This window comes from Nerophis ophidion, linkage group LG02, assembly GCF_033978795.1.
Source record: "Nerophis ophidion isolate RoL-2023_Sa linkage group LG02, RoL_Noph_v1.0, whole genome shotgun sequence".
NCBI classification, from domain to species: Eukaryota; Metazoa; Chordata; class Actinopteri; order Syngnathiformes; family Syngnathidae; genus Nerophis; species Nerophis ophidion.
In genome coordinates, this window is record NC_084612.1 from 22,476,867 (window position 1) to 22,497,809 (window position 20,943).

Sequence of the window (20,943 nt, forward strand, 5' to 3'; positions counted from 1 at the left end):
TCACAGATGGAAAATAATTTTTTAAATGTGCAAAATTGTTTACAAATAACACTGTGTTACACAGTTTTTTACGCATACTGTACATGTAAATGTGTTCATGTAAATGAATACATATTAAACATAACCACAGATTTTCTAGTACCACTCAACTGTTTAGAGTCAACATCGCAACTTTTCATTGTTACATTAAAGTATACTCTTTGATTCCACTTGTTATGTTTTATTTTCAATAGTATTCTTAGATTGTGCATATGTATATATTTTTTAATTATTATTTTTTTCAACGCCTAAATCTCTAGATCAACTTTAGATCAATCTGTCGGAATTGAATTCTTTTTATATTATATGCCCATTTTGCTAAAGACATTTTGGAAGATTTGATGTTTAATAATCGTAGCCTTCAGTAGGCCAATAATTGAAAACAACAATGAGGTGGATTCAAAAATAATATAAATCATAAAAGTGTTAAAAACAAGTCATGTATTTTTTTTACTTTTAACCCTTAAATCTCGACATCAACTGTCTGTCCGTCAATTTTAAGTTAGTATTTTTATATTTGTTTGTTTTATGCACTTTTTGATATAGAAAACTTAGTTGTTGTTTTTTACATTGCAAAGACAAAATAAAAACACAAAATATGTAATAATTTACCCAAAAAACATTTCAAAGTGGGATGTTTGACGTGAAGTAATTGGAGCCTTGGATAAGTTAAATATGCATAACTACATTGATTTTCAATAGTATTTTTGGACTGTGTATATCCATACATTTGTAATTATTATTGTTTATTTTTTTCAATGCTTAAATCTCGAAATCAATTTCAGATAAGTCTTTTGAAATTGAATTTTTTTATGTTTTATGCCCATTTTGCTGAAGGAATTTTTGAATATTTTATGTGTGATAATTGTAGTCTTATATAGGTCAATAATTCATAAAAACAATGACTTTGATTCAGTAATAATGTAAATCAACACAAGAATTGTCAGCAATCCAAAAGGGTCCCATTTATAAAAGTGTTAAAAAATATATGTTGTTTTATTTTTAACACTTGAATCTCAAAATCAGCTTCAGATTTGTCTGTCAATTTTAAGGTTGTTTTTATTTTTTATATTCATTTGTTTAGAAAACATAGTTTTTTTACATGGCAAAGACAAAATAAACACACAACGTATGTAATAATTTACCCAAAAAACAATTCAAAGTGGAATATTTGATGTAAAGTAATTGGATCCTTGGATAAGTTAATAATTCATGACAACATTGATCTTGATTTATTATTATTTTTTCAGCAATGCCAGTTTAAAAAACAAAAAACTGCCAGCTGGAAGTGTTGTGTTATTGAAATCAACTTTAAAGGCAAATCATATTGTTAATGTAGATGCCCATATCGGTTGTACAAATGTACTTTACAAAAAGGAAATGTGGAATACTTCTCCTGTTGCCTTATTTGTATTTGACTTTATTAAATTGATTTTTATTATCATTTGGTGCAGCCAGGCCGGACAGAGGGGTAATTTTTTTGGGAAAGGGGATAAGACAGAGAGACGACAACAACAACAACAGCAAACACAACAATACTAGACAACAAGCTGAATGGGTCAAAACACGCTGATGCCCTCTACAAGAAGGGACAGGAGGCTAGGATCCTTCAACGTCTGTACAAAGATGTTGAAAATGTTCTACGAGTCGGTGGTGGCGGGCGCTTTCTTGTATGCCGTGGCTTGCTGGGGCAGCGGGCTCAGAGTGAGGGACGCAAACAGACTGGACAAGTTGGTAGAGAAGGCCAGTAACGTGGTGGGAGTGGAGCTGGACTCTCTGGCGGTGGTGTCAGAGAAGAGAAGTCTAGCAAAACTCCTAGCCATTATGGATAACACCTCCCACCCACTACATTCGGACCTTGCGGAGAGAATGAGCACGTTCAGTGGAAGGCTCAGACTCCCAAAATGTAACACGGAACGACACAGGAGGTCCTTCATACCGACAGCCATCAGACTGTATAATGCATATGTTCCTTGACTGCACTTAAATGTAGAATATATGTAGAATATATTTATATTATTCATATATTATATCTGTCATATATTTATTATTATTATTATTGTTTATTGTGAGCAAACTGTGGTGCTGAATTTCCCCCAGGGATCAATGAAGTACTTTCTATTATATTCTATTCTATTATCCATCCATTTATCCATTTTCTACCACTTATTCCCTTTCAGGGTCGCGCCTATCTCAGCTACAATCGGGCGGAAGGCAGGGTACACCCTGGACAAGTCGCCACCTCATCGCAGGGCCAACACAGATAGACAGACAACATTCACACTCACATTCACACACTAGGGCCAATTTAGTGTTGCCAATCAACCTATCCCCAGGTGCATGTCTTTGGAGGTGGGAGGAAGCCGGAGTACCCGGAGGGAACCCACGCATTCAGGGGGAGAACATGCAAACTCCACACAGAAAGATACCGAGCCTGGATTTGAACCCAGGACTGCAGGACCTTCGTATTGTGAGGGAGACGCACTAACCCCTCTGCCACCGTGAAGCCCTCTATTCTATTATATTATATTATATTCTAATAACAACCGCAACAATAGAACATCAGCATATACGAAATGTACAAATATGATGGTAAAAGTGATAGCAAAGAAGCAGTTAGTGAAATAAATAAGAATACAGAAATGACAATGAATATTTTTACACTACAAACGGAGCAATGCATATACCAATATAAATACCACTATTGATAATGAATAATAACAATACTTACCTCTATTATCAACAATACAATTGTTCAAATGCAACAGTACATATATGTATTGATAACTTGATATGCAAAATAAAGAGGATAAATGGATGGGAAGAAAGAGCTGCCAACTATATTAACCTTGTAGATTGTTATAGTAACAATAGGTTAAGTTTTGTCAGTGTGCCATGGGTTACCCAGTTTTTCCTAGGGCAACAACATAAACATATGTTTGATGAAACGTGATTAAATGTATGAGTGTATGTACGTACAGTATATGTATTTATATATGTACAGTATGTGTACATTAAGTTAGGTTAAAGTTAAATCAATCAATCAAGGTTTTTTTATATAGCCCTAAATCAACAAGTGTCTCAAAGGGCTTAAGTACCGATGATTGTCACACACGCACTAGGTGTGGTAAGAAGTGTCATCTGTATTTCACCCATCCACTTGTTTACCCCCTCGGAGGTGAGGGGAGCAGTGAGCAGCCCGGGAATCATTATATGCTAAGAAGTTGGACAGGATAACAAAATAAAATACAAGTCAACATTAAAACTTTTCGTTGTCACAATTCATCTGTACGCTCTTTGATTCCACTTTTTTATGTCTTATTTCTGACAATTATTTTTAGAATGTTCAGTGGGTCGATAAAATAATGAGCTGAAGGCCTACTGGTTCCGGGACACACTTTGGACACCGCAGGTCTAATATATACGTAATGATACATTGAAGACATGAAACTAAATATAGGATAATTATTCACATTTGTTGTTAAACATTAAAGTTGAACTTGTACTCACCACATACTCAGTAGATGCTGACGCGATCCTTCATGAACGTCCATTACTTTGAAACACAACATCAGCATATAACGTGCGTAGCTCCTGCTAATTGACGTAATTTGACGGTAAACTTTATCCAGTTTACAAATACTATAACTCACGTCGGTGCTTCTGAATATTGTTTACGGAGACATGAAGAAAGCACACAAACAAAACTCCATCTTCAACCTTTACCGGAAGTGACTTTCAACCGGATCGGATCTTCTTTGTTGATTGACAGCTTGGTTTCCCTGGCAACAGTAAACGCAGCCCAGTGCAGGGGGGTGGACATGGCGGAGCTCCTGAAGATTAAGTGTAAGATTGAAGAGTTCCGAAAACAACAGTTCTACAAACAGAGGTATCGGTAACGATTTTTTTTCTAAAGGCTCTCCAAGTTAGCTACACGTTATTCGGGTGTTAAATAAGCTAAAACAAAGATTTAGGCTAAACACGCACAGTAAACTCTAGCTAAGTTACCTTAAGAATTTCACATACGGTTTTTTTGTGTACACTTTTATGAATAATACACGTAATTATATATTTACATACAGCCACCTTAAAGTTGATTATACCGTAATGTTGATTAATTTGCATTAGAGCAGTGGTTCTCAATCTGTTTTCAGTGAACCTTTTTTTAATTCAAGTACCCTCTAATCAGAGAAAAGCATTTTTGGTTGAAAAAAAGAGATAAAGAAGTAAAATACAGCACTATGTCATCAGTTTCTGATTTATTAAATTGTATAACAGTGCAAAATATTGCTCATTTGTAGTGGTCTTTCTTGAACTATTTGCGGAAAAAAGATATGAAAATAACTAAAAACTTGTTGAAAAATAAACAAGTGATTCAGTTATAAAGATTTCTACACATAGAAGTAATCATCAACTTAAAGTGCCCTCTTTGGGGGTTGTAATAGAGATCCATCTGGATTCGTGAACTTAATTCTAAACATTTCTCCACACAAAAAGAAATCTTTAACATCAATATTTATGGAACATGTCCACAAAAAATCTAACTGTCAACACTGAATATTGCATTGTTGTATTTTTTTCCACAGTTTATTAACTTACATTCATATTTTGTTAAAGTATTATTCAATAAATATATTTATAAAACATTTTTGAATGGTTGCTATTTTTAGGATATTTAAAAAAAATCTCACGTACCCCTTGGCATACCTTCAAGTATCCTCAGGGGTACGCGTACCCCCATTTGAGAACCACTGCATTAGAGTACACTTTCGGGTTGTGCAGCGACAGTTTATTTTGGTTAGTTGGTTGAAGTATATGTCTAACATGTATACAATTTCAGTAAGATACATAACACATTTTCATTTTTTCTGTACAACATGTCCGAAAAGAAGTAGGTAAATGCAGAGTGTATTTAATCCTACTCCTTTTCTACCTCAGTGCAATTTCGGTATTAACACAAGTTCACTTCCTGTTCTTCATTGGTACACAATTTACATCAATTAATTCTGAATACAACAGATTTTCACATAACTAGTTAGTTAGGCTTCACATAATTATATGAATATTATAATTTTTTTAATAATGTTCAATATGTTTGTCATAATTCTACCTCGTACTTTGTAAATTTCAATAGTTTCTTAAAGTGAATCAAATGAGTCCTTTTTTTATTTATTTGCGTAATGCATTCCACAATTTAATTTCATATTCTGATATATTATAGAAGTAGAATTGTCTCACATCAACTTATATATATCAATATGATATTAATACATATACATATATTGATAAATATACAAATACAAATACAAATGTGATATACAAATAAATAAATAATTTGTTTAATAAATGCGTATTTGTAAATATATTTTTGAGATTTAAAATATATACAAATAAAATGTATAAATATACAAATGTGACATACAAATAAATCAATAATTTGTATAAATAAACATGTATTTGTAAATATATTTTTGAGATTTGAATATAAATATGCTTGATTTTGTATTTGTATTGAATTTGCATATGAGGATACTTTTTTGGGGGGACAGGGGGCTTCACGGTGTGACAGGGGTTAGTGCGTCTGCCTCACAATACGAAGGTCCTGAGTAGTCAGGGTTCAATCCCGGGCTCGGGATCTTTCTGTGTGGAGTTTGCATGTTCTCCCTGTGAATGCGTGGGTTCCCTCCGGGTACTCCGGCTTCCTCCCACTTCCAAAGACATGCACCTGGGGATAGGTTGATTGGCAACACTAAATCGGCCCTAGTGTGTGAATGTGAGTGTGAATGTTGTCTGTCTACTTGTCCAGGGTGTACACCCCCTTCCGCCCGACTGTAGCTGAGATAGGCACAAGCGCCCCCGCCATCCCAAAGGGGAATAAGTGGTAGAAAATGGATGGATGGATGCTTTTTTGCTTTTGTGTCGATGAGACATTCCTCCCACAAACCAGATGCACAAACAAATGTGACCTACACACTCCCCTGAACAACCAGCAGAGGGCACTGCAGCCAGAGCAGTCTGGGTCACAGAGCATTATATGCATTATATGCAAAATTCCTGGAGTTCTCTGCACAAAAACATTCCACGTGTTTACAGAAAGAACGCACAACGGGCCTCAGCTTGCTAACGTTAGCGTTGTATTAGCTAATGCTAATTTAACCAGGTAATCTGAAAGACTGTGCTAACAGTTTATTTTATTGTATCAATGCCGTTAATGACCTTGTCCAGATGTAGATACTGATCTCTTATGAGTACAATGTGTGTCAAATCATCATCATATGACTCTCTCTAGTGTGCCTCTGATTGGCTTGCCAGTGTCTGACCATGTCTATGACCGAGACCGCTCTGGCTGCAGTGCCCTCTGCTGGTTGTTCAGAGGAGTGTGTAGGTCACATTTATTTGTGCCTCTGGTTTGTGGGAGGAATGTTTCATCGACGCAAAAGCAAAAAAGCGATCCACGTGCAAATTCAATACGAATAAAAATGCAAAATCAATCACATTTATATTCAAATCTCCAAAATATATTTACAAATACACTTTTAAGTATACAAATTCTTGAATTATTTGTATGTCACATTTAAATATTTATACATTTCATTTGTATATATTTTTATTTTTATACATTTTGGAGACGGCGTGGCGAAGTTGGGAGAGTGGCCGTGCCAGCAAACTGAGGGTTACTGGTTTAATCCCCACCTTCTACCATCCTAGTCTTGTCCGTCGTGTCCTTGAGCAAAACACTTCACCCTTGCTCCTGATGGGTCCTGGTTAGCGCCGTGCATGGCAGCTCCCGCCATCAGTGTGTGAATGTGTGTGTGTGAATGGGTGAATGTGGAAATAGTGTCAAAGCTCTTTGAGTTCCTTAAAAGGTGGAAAAGCGCTATCTATACAAGTACAACCCATTTGCCATTTAAAATTTCAAAAATGTATTTGCAAATACACGTATAATTATACACATTTTTTATCTATTTGTATATCACATTTGTGTTTGTATTTGTATATTTATTAATATATGCATATGTATTAATGTCATACTGATATATATATAAGCTGATGTGAGACAATTCTACTTCCATAATATGCTAAAGGTTTTGAGTGTTTTATGTGTATATTTCTCCTCTTGTTGAGAATAATTGTTGTACATTGTAGGGTAGCGGGTTATAGTTTGCTTTGTACATAATTTTAGCTGTTTGCAAATACACCAAATTGTTGAATTTCATTATTCTTGATTTAATAAAGAAAGGGTTTGTATGTTTTCCACAGCCAACATTATGTATTATTGTAACAGACCCTTTTTGGAGCACAGTTAGTGAATGAAGTGTACTTTTGTAATTAGTTTAAGTTTAAGTGTAAAAAAAATCGTATTTCAGTGTTGTGGAGCAACAGCTTGAGTGTTAAAACAAACATTCAAAAATAAGTCGTCTTTATGAAACTGACGATTGATTGCATGTTGCTTTAGGTTAGCTGAGGCAAACAAACGGGCAGAATTCAAGGCTGTTCTCAAAATCCAGAGCTGGTTCAGAGGCCACAGGGTGAGAATCTACATCAGGTAATACATGGTCCTCATGTCTTTATTTGTCACGTGACAGATTGTACCCTTTTTTATTTCATACTGTACACGTCCCACCAATTGTAGCTTTGTCTTTTTCCCTCAGGGCTTATAAACCATCTAGGCTATGTTAATTTACATGGAAAACTCTGATACTGGCTCACTCCCATAATCATAGGACTTCAGTAGCTTTGCAAATGGCCTTGAGGAATATATGTGGCTAGTTCTATGTGCTCCTTTCACGCACACACACACACATACACACATACACACACACACACACACACACACACACACACACACACACGCACACATTGACCATCTCTATCTCCATGCCTGTTCTGTGCTGCGACCCCAGTGCTATTCTGCCAGGTCAGCAGACAAACTTCCAGACAGTAGGTTAATTCAGATTACTTTAGTTAATTGATCAAAGCGTTAAGTGGATGATTAGCAACAATTTTAGCTGCCTAAGTGCAACTCTGGGGTTGTGCTATCCCACTATAAGCATTGATTTTCTGGGTGTATAAATGGCCTTTTGGAAATGGATGGCCTCATTGGAGGTGGAGATCTGCAATGGACTTGCATTTAGAGTATGTTTGAAGATGAATACAAATGTGTGCCGCTGCTCTAAGGGTGGTGGGAGGGAAGGCTCATCGGACATGATAGAAAGGCCTGGAGGAGCAGCAATTTCCTGTGTGTGAAGAAGCATGATTCTCTGACCTTTTAATTCCATTATTTTACATCATAACCTTTTGTGAGCAAGCAAAATTGCTGTTTTCCTTGCTTTCAACAGAGTTTATTATTGATTTATTTAGTTTGTTCTCGTCAACACCTACTTTAAATACATTTTAAGCAAGACATACATTCTTTTTTTAGTTATTTTCATTTGCATCTCAATATAATTTATTGTGTTTTTAGGTTTTATTTGACCCACTATCAAAAGACATTCACAATTTAATTTAATGCGCACAAAATAGCCATCTAATCCTCTACCCAATATGACTTTATTGCAGGAATCTGCACGAGAAGGCAGTCATTATACAGAAGATATGGCGGGGCTTCAGAGCAAGGGCACTTTTCAGACAAATGGTGACGGTAAGCCCAAACCAGGAAAAGCTATAGATGTATTGATTAAGTTATGATATTAGGCATTAGAATTCAATTGCTATATACCTAAGTCCCTGCATCTGACCTTAAGAAATATAATTCACTCATTACACAATGGGGAATTAGCACTTACGATATATGATGTAATATGAGATAGAATTTTATCTGCAAGGCATTTCTTTGGATGCATTAGAATGAGTGTGGAGAGAAATGGTAGAAGTAGTTAGTGTGGTGGACCTGTGTGTGCTTTAGTAAAACAAGGCCACATTTTCAGCATATTGCCTCCAACTGCTTCCTAATTGAACAGATTGTTTATACTGGATCCAATACCCAGCGCTCTCACATATAATTTTCCCCTGGATTGAGTTTTGTAAACGTATCACAACAAGCTATTTATCATGCCCCTAAATTGACTGTTTGCTAAAGCATAACTGCCAGCCACCGTTTGGGAGGCGTTCAAAAAAAAAAAACACTGCAAGTGTGGTGCGGGGTGGGGGGATGGCGGCGAGGGGCACTGGTATAAACGATGAAGGATGTGTCACATCGCATATATGGGCTAAAAAGAGGCTGTTTGGGAACATACGAGTGGCAATTTGAATATCTCACACGTTCCATGGTTCGGAATGAGCCCAGAGAGAGGCTCCAGTCCTCAACTGTCTTAATCCTTCCACAATTTTGGACTTTATCATGTTTAATGCGACTTCTGCAAAAGCCTCATCTCCGAACATCAAGCTGAATTTACAGCCTCCTTTCAAGTCTCCTGTCTCCTCTGTCTCTTGCCTGTCGGTCTTAAAAAAAAAGATGTGCTGAAATATGGATCCCTTTACTGGCCAACTCTTCAGAGTGCTCCTGAAATGTGCCCCCTCTGGTTGACGGTGTGTGTGACGGCCCGCATATTCTCTGGCCTTTTGTTAGTCTCTTCTGGCGAAGCTGTCATTGATTATGAAATCCAGAGGAACGCGTTGGGCCGTCATACATCTCCATTAGCTCACTGCTTCACCGCCATAGATTTTCTTGGCCTTAGCGCGTGTTGGTGTATTAAGAGAGCACTGTCCTCCCCTTGATACAAAGTCCCCCTAATCACTCTCTTTTTCTCTCTCTCTCTTGCTCTCTTCTACCATACCCTCATGACTCTTTGTCTTTTTCTTTTCTGGTGCTTTCCCCCCTCTCGTACCGTGGAGTGGCCCTATCCGTGCTGCCTGTGTGAAATGTACTATGTATAAAGAGCTCTTTATCTTTGACGCCTGCTGTGGACAGATCAGAGGGCCACGAGACAACATGTAACGGTGTCTATTCCTTTGTGTTCACAGGCAGCATATTTTATCATGAAGATGAATTTCTACAACGAGATGGCTGTTAGGGTAAATATCGCCACAGTGTGTAGTTGAAAAAAAAAGTCTGTCATGGTGGAGGGACACACCGTGTGCATGGTGTCGAGACACCGAATCAAAAGTGACCATTGTGACAAAATGTCCATCACAGCAACCAGGGTTTCCCCTTAATGTAATTGACAAGTGGTAGAAAATGGATGGATGGATGAATGTGACATACCACCGCAGAATTTTTATTATCGCCACATCTTGAATTTAAAAAAAAAATGTTTTAATTGAAATGAAATTTTAGTAATATAATATATTGTCTGCGATGAGGTGGCGACTTGTCCAGGGTGTACCCCGCCTTCCGCCCGATTGTAGCTGAGATAGGCGCCAGCGCCCCCCGCGACCCCAAAAGGGAATAAGCGGTAGTAAATGGATGGATGGATAATATATTGTTGCCCCAAGAAGAAATTACATGTCTGACAAGATTTGTAACTTGTATTACTAATCTTATCATAACAAATGGAACAATTCCAACAGGTTTTACCGCCTGTGTACATACTTTCGTTTCCGTAAGTCCGCGCTTGCCTGCCGGACACACAACAGCTCTTCGTCATTCTCTGCCAATCACCTTTTAGGCACGGACAGTGTGTTTGCAATCTTTGAAAACCTGACATTAAATCCAAACCACATGAACATTAAACATTACCACCAGCAGGTCGTTACAGTATGAATGGATATAAATATAACCTATTATTTGCGCACTTTTGACAAGTGGTATACAGACAACTTGAACAGCGAAAAAAGGCTTTGATTACCGAAAACAGTGCTGGCGAACCTCGATGTAAACAAGACGCACAACATTGTCTGAAACATTGTCAGCATGTCTGTGATGTGGACATAACCAGATATACCCGCCGAGAGCGATCTACACAATGCGCAATTGTTAAGAGGACAGTGGCGGCTTTTAAGAAAAGAGGGTTGAACTGGAGCAGCGCGAAGCAAGTGTGACGTCATGCTTGCTGTAGCTAGCCTTTTTTGTCAGGGACATTGAGGGACAGAAGTCAAGAGTCTCTAAACATGACTACATTTTATAATAACACCAGAAGATTAGATTTTTTGCTTCTAGTTTTTATTTTAAAAAAGTAATTAAAAGTCTCCAGAATGACACTTGAAAAATTATCAAAGTGCATTGTACAATAAGCAACAACAATTGAAAATAAGGCAAAACAATATACAAATATATCTTAATACTAATTAATAATAACTGATTTGTTTTACAGTATGTATACATTTTTTTAACCTTGTTTTCCAATCCAGTCAACTTTATTATATAGCACGTTTTAGAAAACAATAACATTTTCACAAAGTGCTGCACAGGAGTTAAAACACACATTTAGAAGCAGGATAAAACTAATAGTCAATTTTAAAAAACACTAGCGAAACATTTTTTTTTTAAGAAAATCATATCACAGCAGATAAGACTAAATTTCGATGATGTCATGGTGGCCACGCCCATGGTCACACCCATGCCGCCACAGGTATCTTGGCAGTCTAGGGGAAACCCTGGCAACTGACCTTCCACCCATTAATCATCTATCCATATATCTGTCCCAAAAATCATTCTAGCTGTGTTCACTATTATCTGTCTCCACATCTACAATCCTTTTTTTTATATTTGTGTCTGTTTCCAAGCTAACAGACTATACAGTATGTACATTTTTCAAAGCTATAAAGGCAGTGTTTACATTAGATTATGCTGGAGCAGGGTTTAAATCTACACATGAGCATATCTGTGCGGAGTTTGCCTGGAATTCCCTGTGTGCGTGAGTTTATTCTTGGTACTCTCTGCCTTCTTCCCACATTCCAAAAACATTAATGTTTGGCTAATTGTAGAAACTAAATTGTCCATAGGTGTTAGTGTCTATATGTGCCTCCACCTCTTGCTTAAAGTCAACTGGGATAGGCCCCAACTTACCTGTAACACGAATGAGGACAAGCGGGAAAGAATGGATAGACGGAGGGTTGAGGATATCAGTTTCAGGATGCGCCGTTTTCTGGGGGGGTCTTATTTACGTGCCTCCACTTCGACAGCATCTTCTCGCCGTCATCCTAGTTGTAGATTTTAGCGTTTCAATATCGAGTCTGACATATATAAATCCAAACTATGCTCGACTTTGTATTAGAAATGGCAACATTTATGAGCCAGTCTCCACGTCAACAACAGGATAGGAAAAAAAATAACTTGTTGACTACAATGCGGACTACAATGTCAGACTGGCGCAAACACACTGGATAAAATTGTAACTTATATAAATCATCGGCTGAAACTACCAATGGGAAAAACGTCACTAATGAGGGCAAACTCTAAACAGATTGTTTAGTAGAAGTATGAAGGATGTCAATAGTATGTTATAAAAATCTTCTCAACACCTCCATAGTTTGATTTCAAATTTTCGGGACTTACGCGGATCCCAAATACACAAAGGCAGGTACCAACAGGTAAGAAAAGCGAGTTTTGTATATTAGGGTCTTGCCTTTTGGCAGCTGTTTTCGTGTATTTCGGATACCCAGAAGTTTGAAATCACACTATGGGGGCGTCGCAAAAAGATTCAGAATAAAATATATTTTTGTTCAAAATGAGCTGTTTGAGGTCTGTCCTGACTTGTAACGCATGTCATTGCCAACTCGTGGCGTCAGCGGCTATCTCCTTAAATGTTTTCCAGCATACATGTTGCGCCAATACTCCATTTTTGTTTATTGTAGCATGTTTGTAGTCCAAACAAAGACATGTCTGCAATTAAATCCAGAAGTAGAAATTGTCTGGTTAACTTTCAATGTCAATTAAGTTTATGGGAATGGTGAAGACAATGAAGCGGCAACTCAAATAACAGTAGATTGACCATTTGCACTGATACGATAGCATGTGGCATCGTAGCTTAGCTACGTATTGTTTATTTACAGATATAAACAAGCTACATATAATGCTATATTCGTGCAGGGATGTCATTTAAAATAGGGAGACTGCCATAGCATGAACTGTATACTTATTGCTGGATTTGTCACACCTATGGATTATGTTTTGTTTTGGTCATGTTCGTTTTAGTTTTTTGGACATTTAGTTCTGTTTTGCATTTCCTTGTTTGTCTTGTTACCATGCCAACTCATTAGTTTTCATCTGTCATGTCTGATCATGAGTTTGTATGGCCATACTACCCTGAGCATCCCCAATCTCTTTTGTTCTCAAAGTTAAGCAGTGTCTGACCTGGTTGGATGGGAGACTGCCTGGAAATACCAGGTGCTTTTGACCTTCGGACTCTTTAAGTTCCTTTTTTTATTACACTCCCTGTTTTGTCACCATGACGACCAATCAGTTCACCTGTCTTGTCCCACACCTGCTTGCACTTATCATGTTCATTATTTAAGTCACAGTTACCAAATAGTCAGTCTGGCAACATCACCTCCTGCACCCATGATATCCATGCTGCTTCTCATTCCCTTGTCTCAGTCACAGTAAGTTTGTGTTATTCATGCCATAGTGCAAGTGTTTTGTTTCATGTTTATAGCCTTTGTGCTAGTCTTTTGTTTCATAGCCAAAGTTTTGTACCTCCATTGTGAACGCTTTTTGTTGGTTCCTGTTTTTAGTTTTAGTGTTAAAATAAAGATGTCTTTACCTTCACGCCGTTTCCACTCCATTCGCTTTGTACCTCGGGAAAACAACCTAAGACCAAGTCCAAGTCTGACATTATGTTGCCAGCAGGAAAACGTTTTCCCTGCAAGCGTCTTGGATTCCAGGGAGGAAAAGAAATGGGAGTCGTTTGGAGCCATGGCGGAGCGAGACCTGATGTGGGGACCAAATGGCAAGCTAATCCCTATTAGCTCAATGTGGTCCGAGGACGGCTGTACGTCACCACAGTCCAGGAAACGCCGCTCCAAACGGAGCACGTCGGGGAAAACTTCCGCGAGCGGACAGCATGCGTCGCTCCCGCATGCTCCTCCCCCTCCGGGCGGAAAAAGGCAGCGGTCTGCCCGGCTTCTTCATGATGACGTCACACCGTCACCGGAAGAGGACATGACAGATGAAGATTTTTTTTTTCTCAAATCTCTTTTCTGTCAGCTGCTCCCAACTATAGACTCCATGTCCATAACAAGACATTATCAAACCATGTTTGTGAACTCTTTATCAAGTCAATCACAGCCATCCAGTTTTCATGCCCCGCCCCCCAGGACTCAACCCCCGCCCATGACACAATTATTATTTTTTATTTTTCTCCACTCTCTCAATCAAAGCCTGCAGAAAATAAAAAAACAATTTGGACAATTTAATGAGGAGGATTCTGCCCCCTTCCTCACCTCCCTCCGCCCACCCCAAAAGACTTTTCCAGATCACGGTGGGAGTGCCTGGGAGCCACTCCTTGGGACTGGAGGTTGTTCGGTTGGTTCTGCCCAGTGCGATGCCAAACCACAGCCTCCAGCACGTCCGTCTCCACCAGTCTTTCAGCCTGCCAAGCCACAGCGGCCAGCACGGCCAAAACCACAGGTCTTTCGGCCTGCTAAGCCACAGCTTCCAGCTAGGCCACCTCCACCAAGTCCAAGTCCAAGGCTAGCACCACGACGTGCTCCAAGGCTAGCACCACGACCTGTTCCACGGCTAGCACCACGACCTGCTCCACGGCTAGCACCAAGTCAAAGTCCAGCACCAAGTCCAAGTCAAAGTCCAGCACCAAGTCCAAGTCAAAGTCCAGCACCAAGTCCAAGGCTAGCACCACGACCTGCTCCACGGCTAGCACCAAGTCAAATTCCAGCACCAAGTCCAAGTCCACGGCTAGTACCAGTGCTTACATCATGCCAAGCGTCGCCAGTCGCAGCTCCTCGACGCCAAGCGCCGCCAGTCGCAGCTCCACTACGCCAAGCGCCGCCAGTCGCAGCTCCACGACGGGTCCCAGTGCCTGCACCACGTCGGGTCCCATTGCCTGCACCACGCCAAACTCCAGTGCCACCGGTAGTTGCACCATGCCAAGCTCCAGTGCCTGCACCACGTCGGGTCCCAGTGCCTGCACCACTACAGGTACCAGTGCATGCTCCGCGCCAGGGTTCAGCGCCTGCACTACGCCAAGCTCCAGCGCCGCCAGTAGCAGCACCATGCCAAGCTTCATCGCCTGCCACGATGACGACGCGTCTGCCTCCTTGTTGGCCACGGGTGTGGCTACTACATGGTCGTCCGTCACGGCAAGGGCACCGACCTCCTCGTCGGTCACGGATGTGGCCACTACGTGGTCGTCCGCCACGCCAAGGGTGCCGACCTTCTCGTCGGCCACGGATATGGCCCTTCCTGGGTCGTCCACCTCGTCAGGTGCAGTGGTCCTCTACGCGTCGCCGCCACCTGGCGCTGCCCCGGTGGATACGGGGACACGTGGTCTGGCGACCCACCGCCATGTCCCCCTCCCGCCCTCCCATGACTCTCGATCATAGTTTTGTTTTTGTTTTTGGACATCTGGGAGCTGTCCTTAACGGGGGGGCTCTGTCACACCTATGGATCATGTTTTGTTTTGGTCATTTTTGTTTTAGTTTTTTGGACATTTAGTTCTGTTTTGCATTTCCTTGTTTGTCTTGTTACTATGCCAACTCATTATTTTTCATCTGTCATGTCTGATCATGAGTTTGTATGGCCATACTACCCTGAGCATCCCCAATCTCGTTTGTTCTCAAAGCTAAACAGTGTCTGGCCTGGTTAGTACTTGGATGGGGCACTGCTTAGAAATACCAGGTCCTATGGACTCTTTAAGTTCCTTTTTTTTTTACACTCCCTGTTTTGTCACCATGACGACCAATCAGTTCACCTGTCTTGTCCCACACCTGTTTGCACTTATCATGTTCATTATTTAAGCCACAGTTACCAAATAGTCAGTCTGGCAACATCACCTCCTGCACCCATGAAATCCATGCTGCTTCTCATTCCCTTGTCTCAGTCACAGTAATTTTTTGTTATCTATGCCATAGTGCAAGTGTTTTGTTTCATGTTTATAGTTTTTAGCCTTTGTGCTAGTCTTTTTTTTCATTGCCCAAGTTTTGTACCTCCATTGTGAGCGCTTTTTGTTGGTTCCTCTTTTTAGTTTTAGTGTTAAAATAAAGATGTCTTTACCTTCATGCCGTTTCCACTCCATTCGCTTTGCACCTCGGGAAAACAAACTAAGACCAAGTCCAAGTCTGACAGGATGGCACTAAAAAGCCTTTTGAAAGAGGGAGCTAATGATCATGGGCTTGAATTTGGGTCTGTAAAGTACAATCTTGCAACAATTTGACTAAAAGCATCATCATTACAGGTTAAGTAGACCACAAGTAAGTGTGTGAAATAAAAATTAGAATCATAAGACCCATTTTAAGTTCAACAAAAAAAACAAAAATGTGAATTATGAGCCAGCTTCAAATACCTCCCTACCACAAGTTGACGTAGCAAATACTACAGTTAACCCTGAAAAATTCACCAAACATCGAGTGTCTTTCACGCTAGCATTAGCTACATGTAGATGGCTATCTTGACGGATAAAACTTTGTTTTTAATGCTCTTGGTTGGAAGAAAGTCAGGGTAAATGGCAGTGCTGAGAAGAAGCGAATGATATCCATTGAATTAAATAGTGGAAAATAATTGAAAACATTCATTTTAATGGGGAAAATTAAATTGACGTATGAGTATTTTGAGTTATGAGCTCTATCACCAAAAATAATTCAACTTGTATATCCAGGCTCCATTGTACAAATTGGGAGTCTACTTGCATATCAAATTGTGTTGTCCATTTATTTTGTATTATGTCAGAGGTCACTCATGTATGACCTTAACAATGGCTTTTACAACTGGCTTTCCATCTCTTTTGCAGTTCTTTCCAAAATGTTTAGTGTGGGTTTTATCCTCAATTTCCTTCTAAAAATGCCTTTATGAACCTTGCTATGTGTGTACTTAAACCCCAGAAAGATTAATTGGAATCTTATTAAATGAACAAACTTAGAACAGAAAAGGGGGTTCCTTAATTGCATATAATTGTCTAAAATTTAATTATTAGAGGTAAGACTTGCTGCCTCCAAGTCAGGTTTACTTTTGCATACTAATAAAGTAACCTTATTTAAAGGCAAACTGCACTTTTTGGGGAATTTTGCCCATCATTCACAACCTTTATGTAAGACAAGAATACAAGTTTGTTTTTTTATACATTCTATATTGTAAATAAACGTAAAACTTCCATCGTGTATATACATGTTGTAGTATACAGACCCTTTCCTTGTTTATTTGTACATAATTTGGGCTTCCAGCTAAAACCCACGAAAACTGGATTTCAAAAAATGGGAATACTGTGAAAAAATCACCAATTATTATCTCTGTCAGATTCATGAATCTTCTCTGTTTGATAATCCGCAGAAGCCCACAGTCCGCTCTTCTGCTGGTTCATCTTCTCCGACCACATTTTGCCCTTCCACTGAACGTTCCATTGATATGCTTGGACACAGCACTCTGCGAACAGCCAGCCTCCTTAGCTATGAAGTTTTGTGGCTTACCCATCCTATGGAGGGTATCAATGATGGTCTTCTGGTCTTCTGCAGTTTTCCCCGTATTGATCATTACTGATCCTGACTAATTGAACCAAAGTGAAGCAATTTAATGAAAACCTGTGCAGGTGTTTTAAGTTTAGTAGATGGGTAGTATTTGACACTCGGTTTAAAACATTCATGCCCTGTAAAATTTGGGCTTATTTCTTCACAGTATTTAATTTTTTTGAAATCCTGTTTTTGCGGGTTTTGTGAGCTAGAGGCCCAAATTATGTACAAATACACAACTAAATACTTGAAATTGTTTAAGTTGTGTTCCCTGAATCTCTAATCTATGGAAGTTTAATGTTTTGAATGGAATTATGAAAATAAATAAACTTTTTCAGTATATAAAACTTTTTTGGAAAAGGTCTGTATATGTAATGTAATAGGTGTATTCATAATAACATACAATTTTTACATATTAAGCTTTTTTTTTAGTATACGGCAGCGTATTAATTTTACAGATGCATCACAGTTTTTCCTTTTCCCTTCAACAACAAGTTCTACTCATGCAAACTTCATGAGAGCTAACAACGATTATTTGCGACAAATGATGATCCAGAACCATCTTTTTAAGCCTGTACATAAGGAGGATGATCTGCAAAAGCTTAACAGATCCAGCTGTAGTTAAACACTAAGAATCATGTAGCACTATTGCTAAGTGCTAAACAAGAAATAAAAACTACAAACATGATAAAGCAATCACTTACTGTACAATGTCTACTACTCTCACACTGATGCCGACTGATGGGATGTTCACATCATTAAGATGTATGGTAATCATAATAGTCGCAAAGGGTAAAAAAAAAAGAAAGGTGGCCGCAAACTACCATTTTCTGTGCCTTTCTCCACATCTTTCGGTCTAAGTTGAACAACTACCAACTTCTAGGTTTATGGCTGGAACCTTCTACTATCCAGGTGTGATGCCTGATTTGTAATCTAGAATCAACTTTAACCAAGTCAAAGGCGACGAAACAGCTCACTGGCTCAATATTTCATTAAAGCACCACAAGGTATCTGTGTTGGGCCCGCGATGAAGTGGCAATTTATCCAGGGTGCACTCCGCCTTCCATCCGACTGCAGCTGGGATAGGCTCCAGCACCTCCGTGACTCCAATGGGACAAGCGGTAGAAAATGGATTGATGGATGGATGGATGGATGGATGGATGGATGGATGGATGGATGGATGGATGGATGGATGGATGGAGCTAGTTATCTCACTGTGATCAAAAACATTGTTTCCGCGTTAGCGATTATAATAACAATAATACTTGGTCAATATTCAGGTCACAAGATGTAAAAAGCGTGTTGGGATGTTTTTTAGGGGGCTTCATGGGCAGAATAGTGTACTCCCATTAGCTGCATTGTATTTCAGCTCTACGGGCCGTATTTTACGATTTAGAAAGCATAAAAAAGTAAGAACATATGTGTACTTATCTTACATAGGGATTGTGAATGATAAGCAAAATTCCCCCCAAAAATGCAGTTCTCTTTAATTTAACATGAGTGTCGTCCAACCATACTTGATTCACTTGCATGTCTGTAAAGTGTATTTTCTGCCATCTTAAATTTTGCAACATTTAATAGCTCTGTAGTGTTGAATTTTTCCAAATGCTGGAGAGCAGCTGCTCCTATGCAGGCAATATATCATCTCACTCTGACTATGACTGATGTTTTGGCATTTTCACACAGGGAATTTGCACAGAAACCTTATATTTGTTTTTACAATTCCATGCAGCATCTTCCTTTGGCTAACAACTTCATTCTGTGTCAACCCTTAGGAGGTTTTATAGACCAGCAAAAAAATACAATCCACCAGCTTTTATTGAAGAGGTTGTTTCAATGAACAACTGGACAAAATAGCTTGAACCTGATGTGGGAAGGCTTGGAAATGGAAGTTTTACACTTTTATTGCAAAACAAAACACTTGAAGTGACCACCCAGTGGTTTCAGTAAATGTCACATTAAAAGGACGTATATCCAGGAGTAGTGTTTGGCACAGCTGGTGCAGGTCAGGGGTTAAAAGATCAGGGGTTGCTGTCACCATGTGGAGCGGAGCAGAAGCTCCTTCAGGTGGAGGAAAAAGCACTTTATTACCCCTATAAAATATCACAGCTTCCTTTAGGATGCAATAGCAATTTTAATGGAAGATAAGTCAACGTGAATGGAGCAGGGAATTGGATCTGCGGCTAGTGATGTAAGAAGGATCTAAGTTTGAACCCCACAAGGGCCAATCCAGACTTTACTTAGCTATTTCACTTCTTGAGTTTAATATGAGTTTTGTCTGGATTGTGTCGTGTCCTCTAAACGCAGAAGTCGAAGTGAATCTGAGAGAAACATAGAATCAAGTATCAAGGTGTGTTTTTGTACTTAACTGCAGAGAATACCATCCCTCGGCATTGTAATTTAACTGTAAACTCCACCAAATACAGTGTTCATTTCATGGGGCAGCGTGAATGCTACAATGCTTTGAGGAACGCGTCCTCAAAGCATTGTAGCATTCTTGCAAGCGGCAAATGTCCTTTATAGCGCAAAGCCACTTTTAGTCATGAATTCTCACCTTGATGGCAGCAAATTAATTATGTTTCTTATAACTGTCATCCCTGGAGGACAAAGAACAGCTATATATGCTACGCTACATACCAGGAAGATATGCTAACTGCAAACTAGAGCTCTTGAATGTAAACACAATTTGGTGGATGGATACAAACATTGACAGCAACGATAGTATACTATCAGAATATGTTGCATAATAACAGTAGTTAGATCAATATTAAATAATATAAATAAAATATTGCTGAAGCCGCCAAATTGGGAGCCTTAGTAACCCGTTTGGAAATGGTTCTATTATCATTTACCTACCAAACAATACATTGGGATGTTGTTATCGCATGATAATACAAAATATATCACAATATAGAGCAGTGGTTCTTAACGTTGTTAGAGGTACCAAACCCTACCAGTTTCATATGCGCATTCACCGAACCCTTCTTTAGTGAAAAATAATATTATTTTTTCAAATTCAAAACAGTTATATATACAACTTATATGTTTTGGGTAACACTTTAGTATGGGGAACATATTCTAAGTAACAAAGACTTAATTTAAGAGTTATTTGGAAACTAGGGGAACATGTTCTAAGCAAAAAAGACTAATATTTAAAATTATTTGGTTAGGGTTAGGGTTATAGTAAGGCCATGCCGAGAATAAGACATTAATAAATACTTAATGACTAGTTAAGAGCCATTATGTTACTACTAATTTGCACGTTAATAAGCAACTAATTAATGGTGAATATGTTCCTCATACTAACGTGTTACCATGTTTTTTTTACTGGTGCACAAAATGAACTCT

The 20,943-nt window shown here is 39.0% G+C and overlaps 1 protein-coding gene across 1 annotated transcript in view; it reads left to right on the plus strand.

Moving 5' to 3' along the window:
• Nucleotides 1–3,682: 3,682 nt before the first annotated feature.
• spata17 (spermatogenesis associated 17) overlaps nucleotides 3,683–20,943 on the plus strand; it is a 58,072-nt gene continuing 40,811 nt past the window's right edge. The window contains exons 1-4 of the mRNA XM_061875422.1: nucleotides 3,683–3,928; nucleotides 7,496–7,585; nucleotides 8,599–8,680; nucleotides 10,003–10,053. Of these exons, the coding sequence (XP_061731406.1) occupies nucleotides 3,861–3,928; nucleotides 7,496–7,585; nucleotides 8,599–8,680; nucleotides 10,003–10,053 (291 nt within the window). The 5' untranslated portion in view covers nucleotides 3,683–3,860. The remainder of the gene's footprint in view (nucleotides 3,929–7,495; nucleotides 7,586–8,598; nucleotides 8,681–10,002; nucleotides 10,054–20,943) is intronic.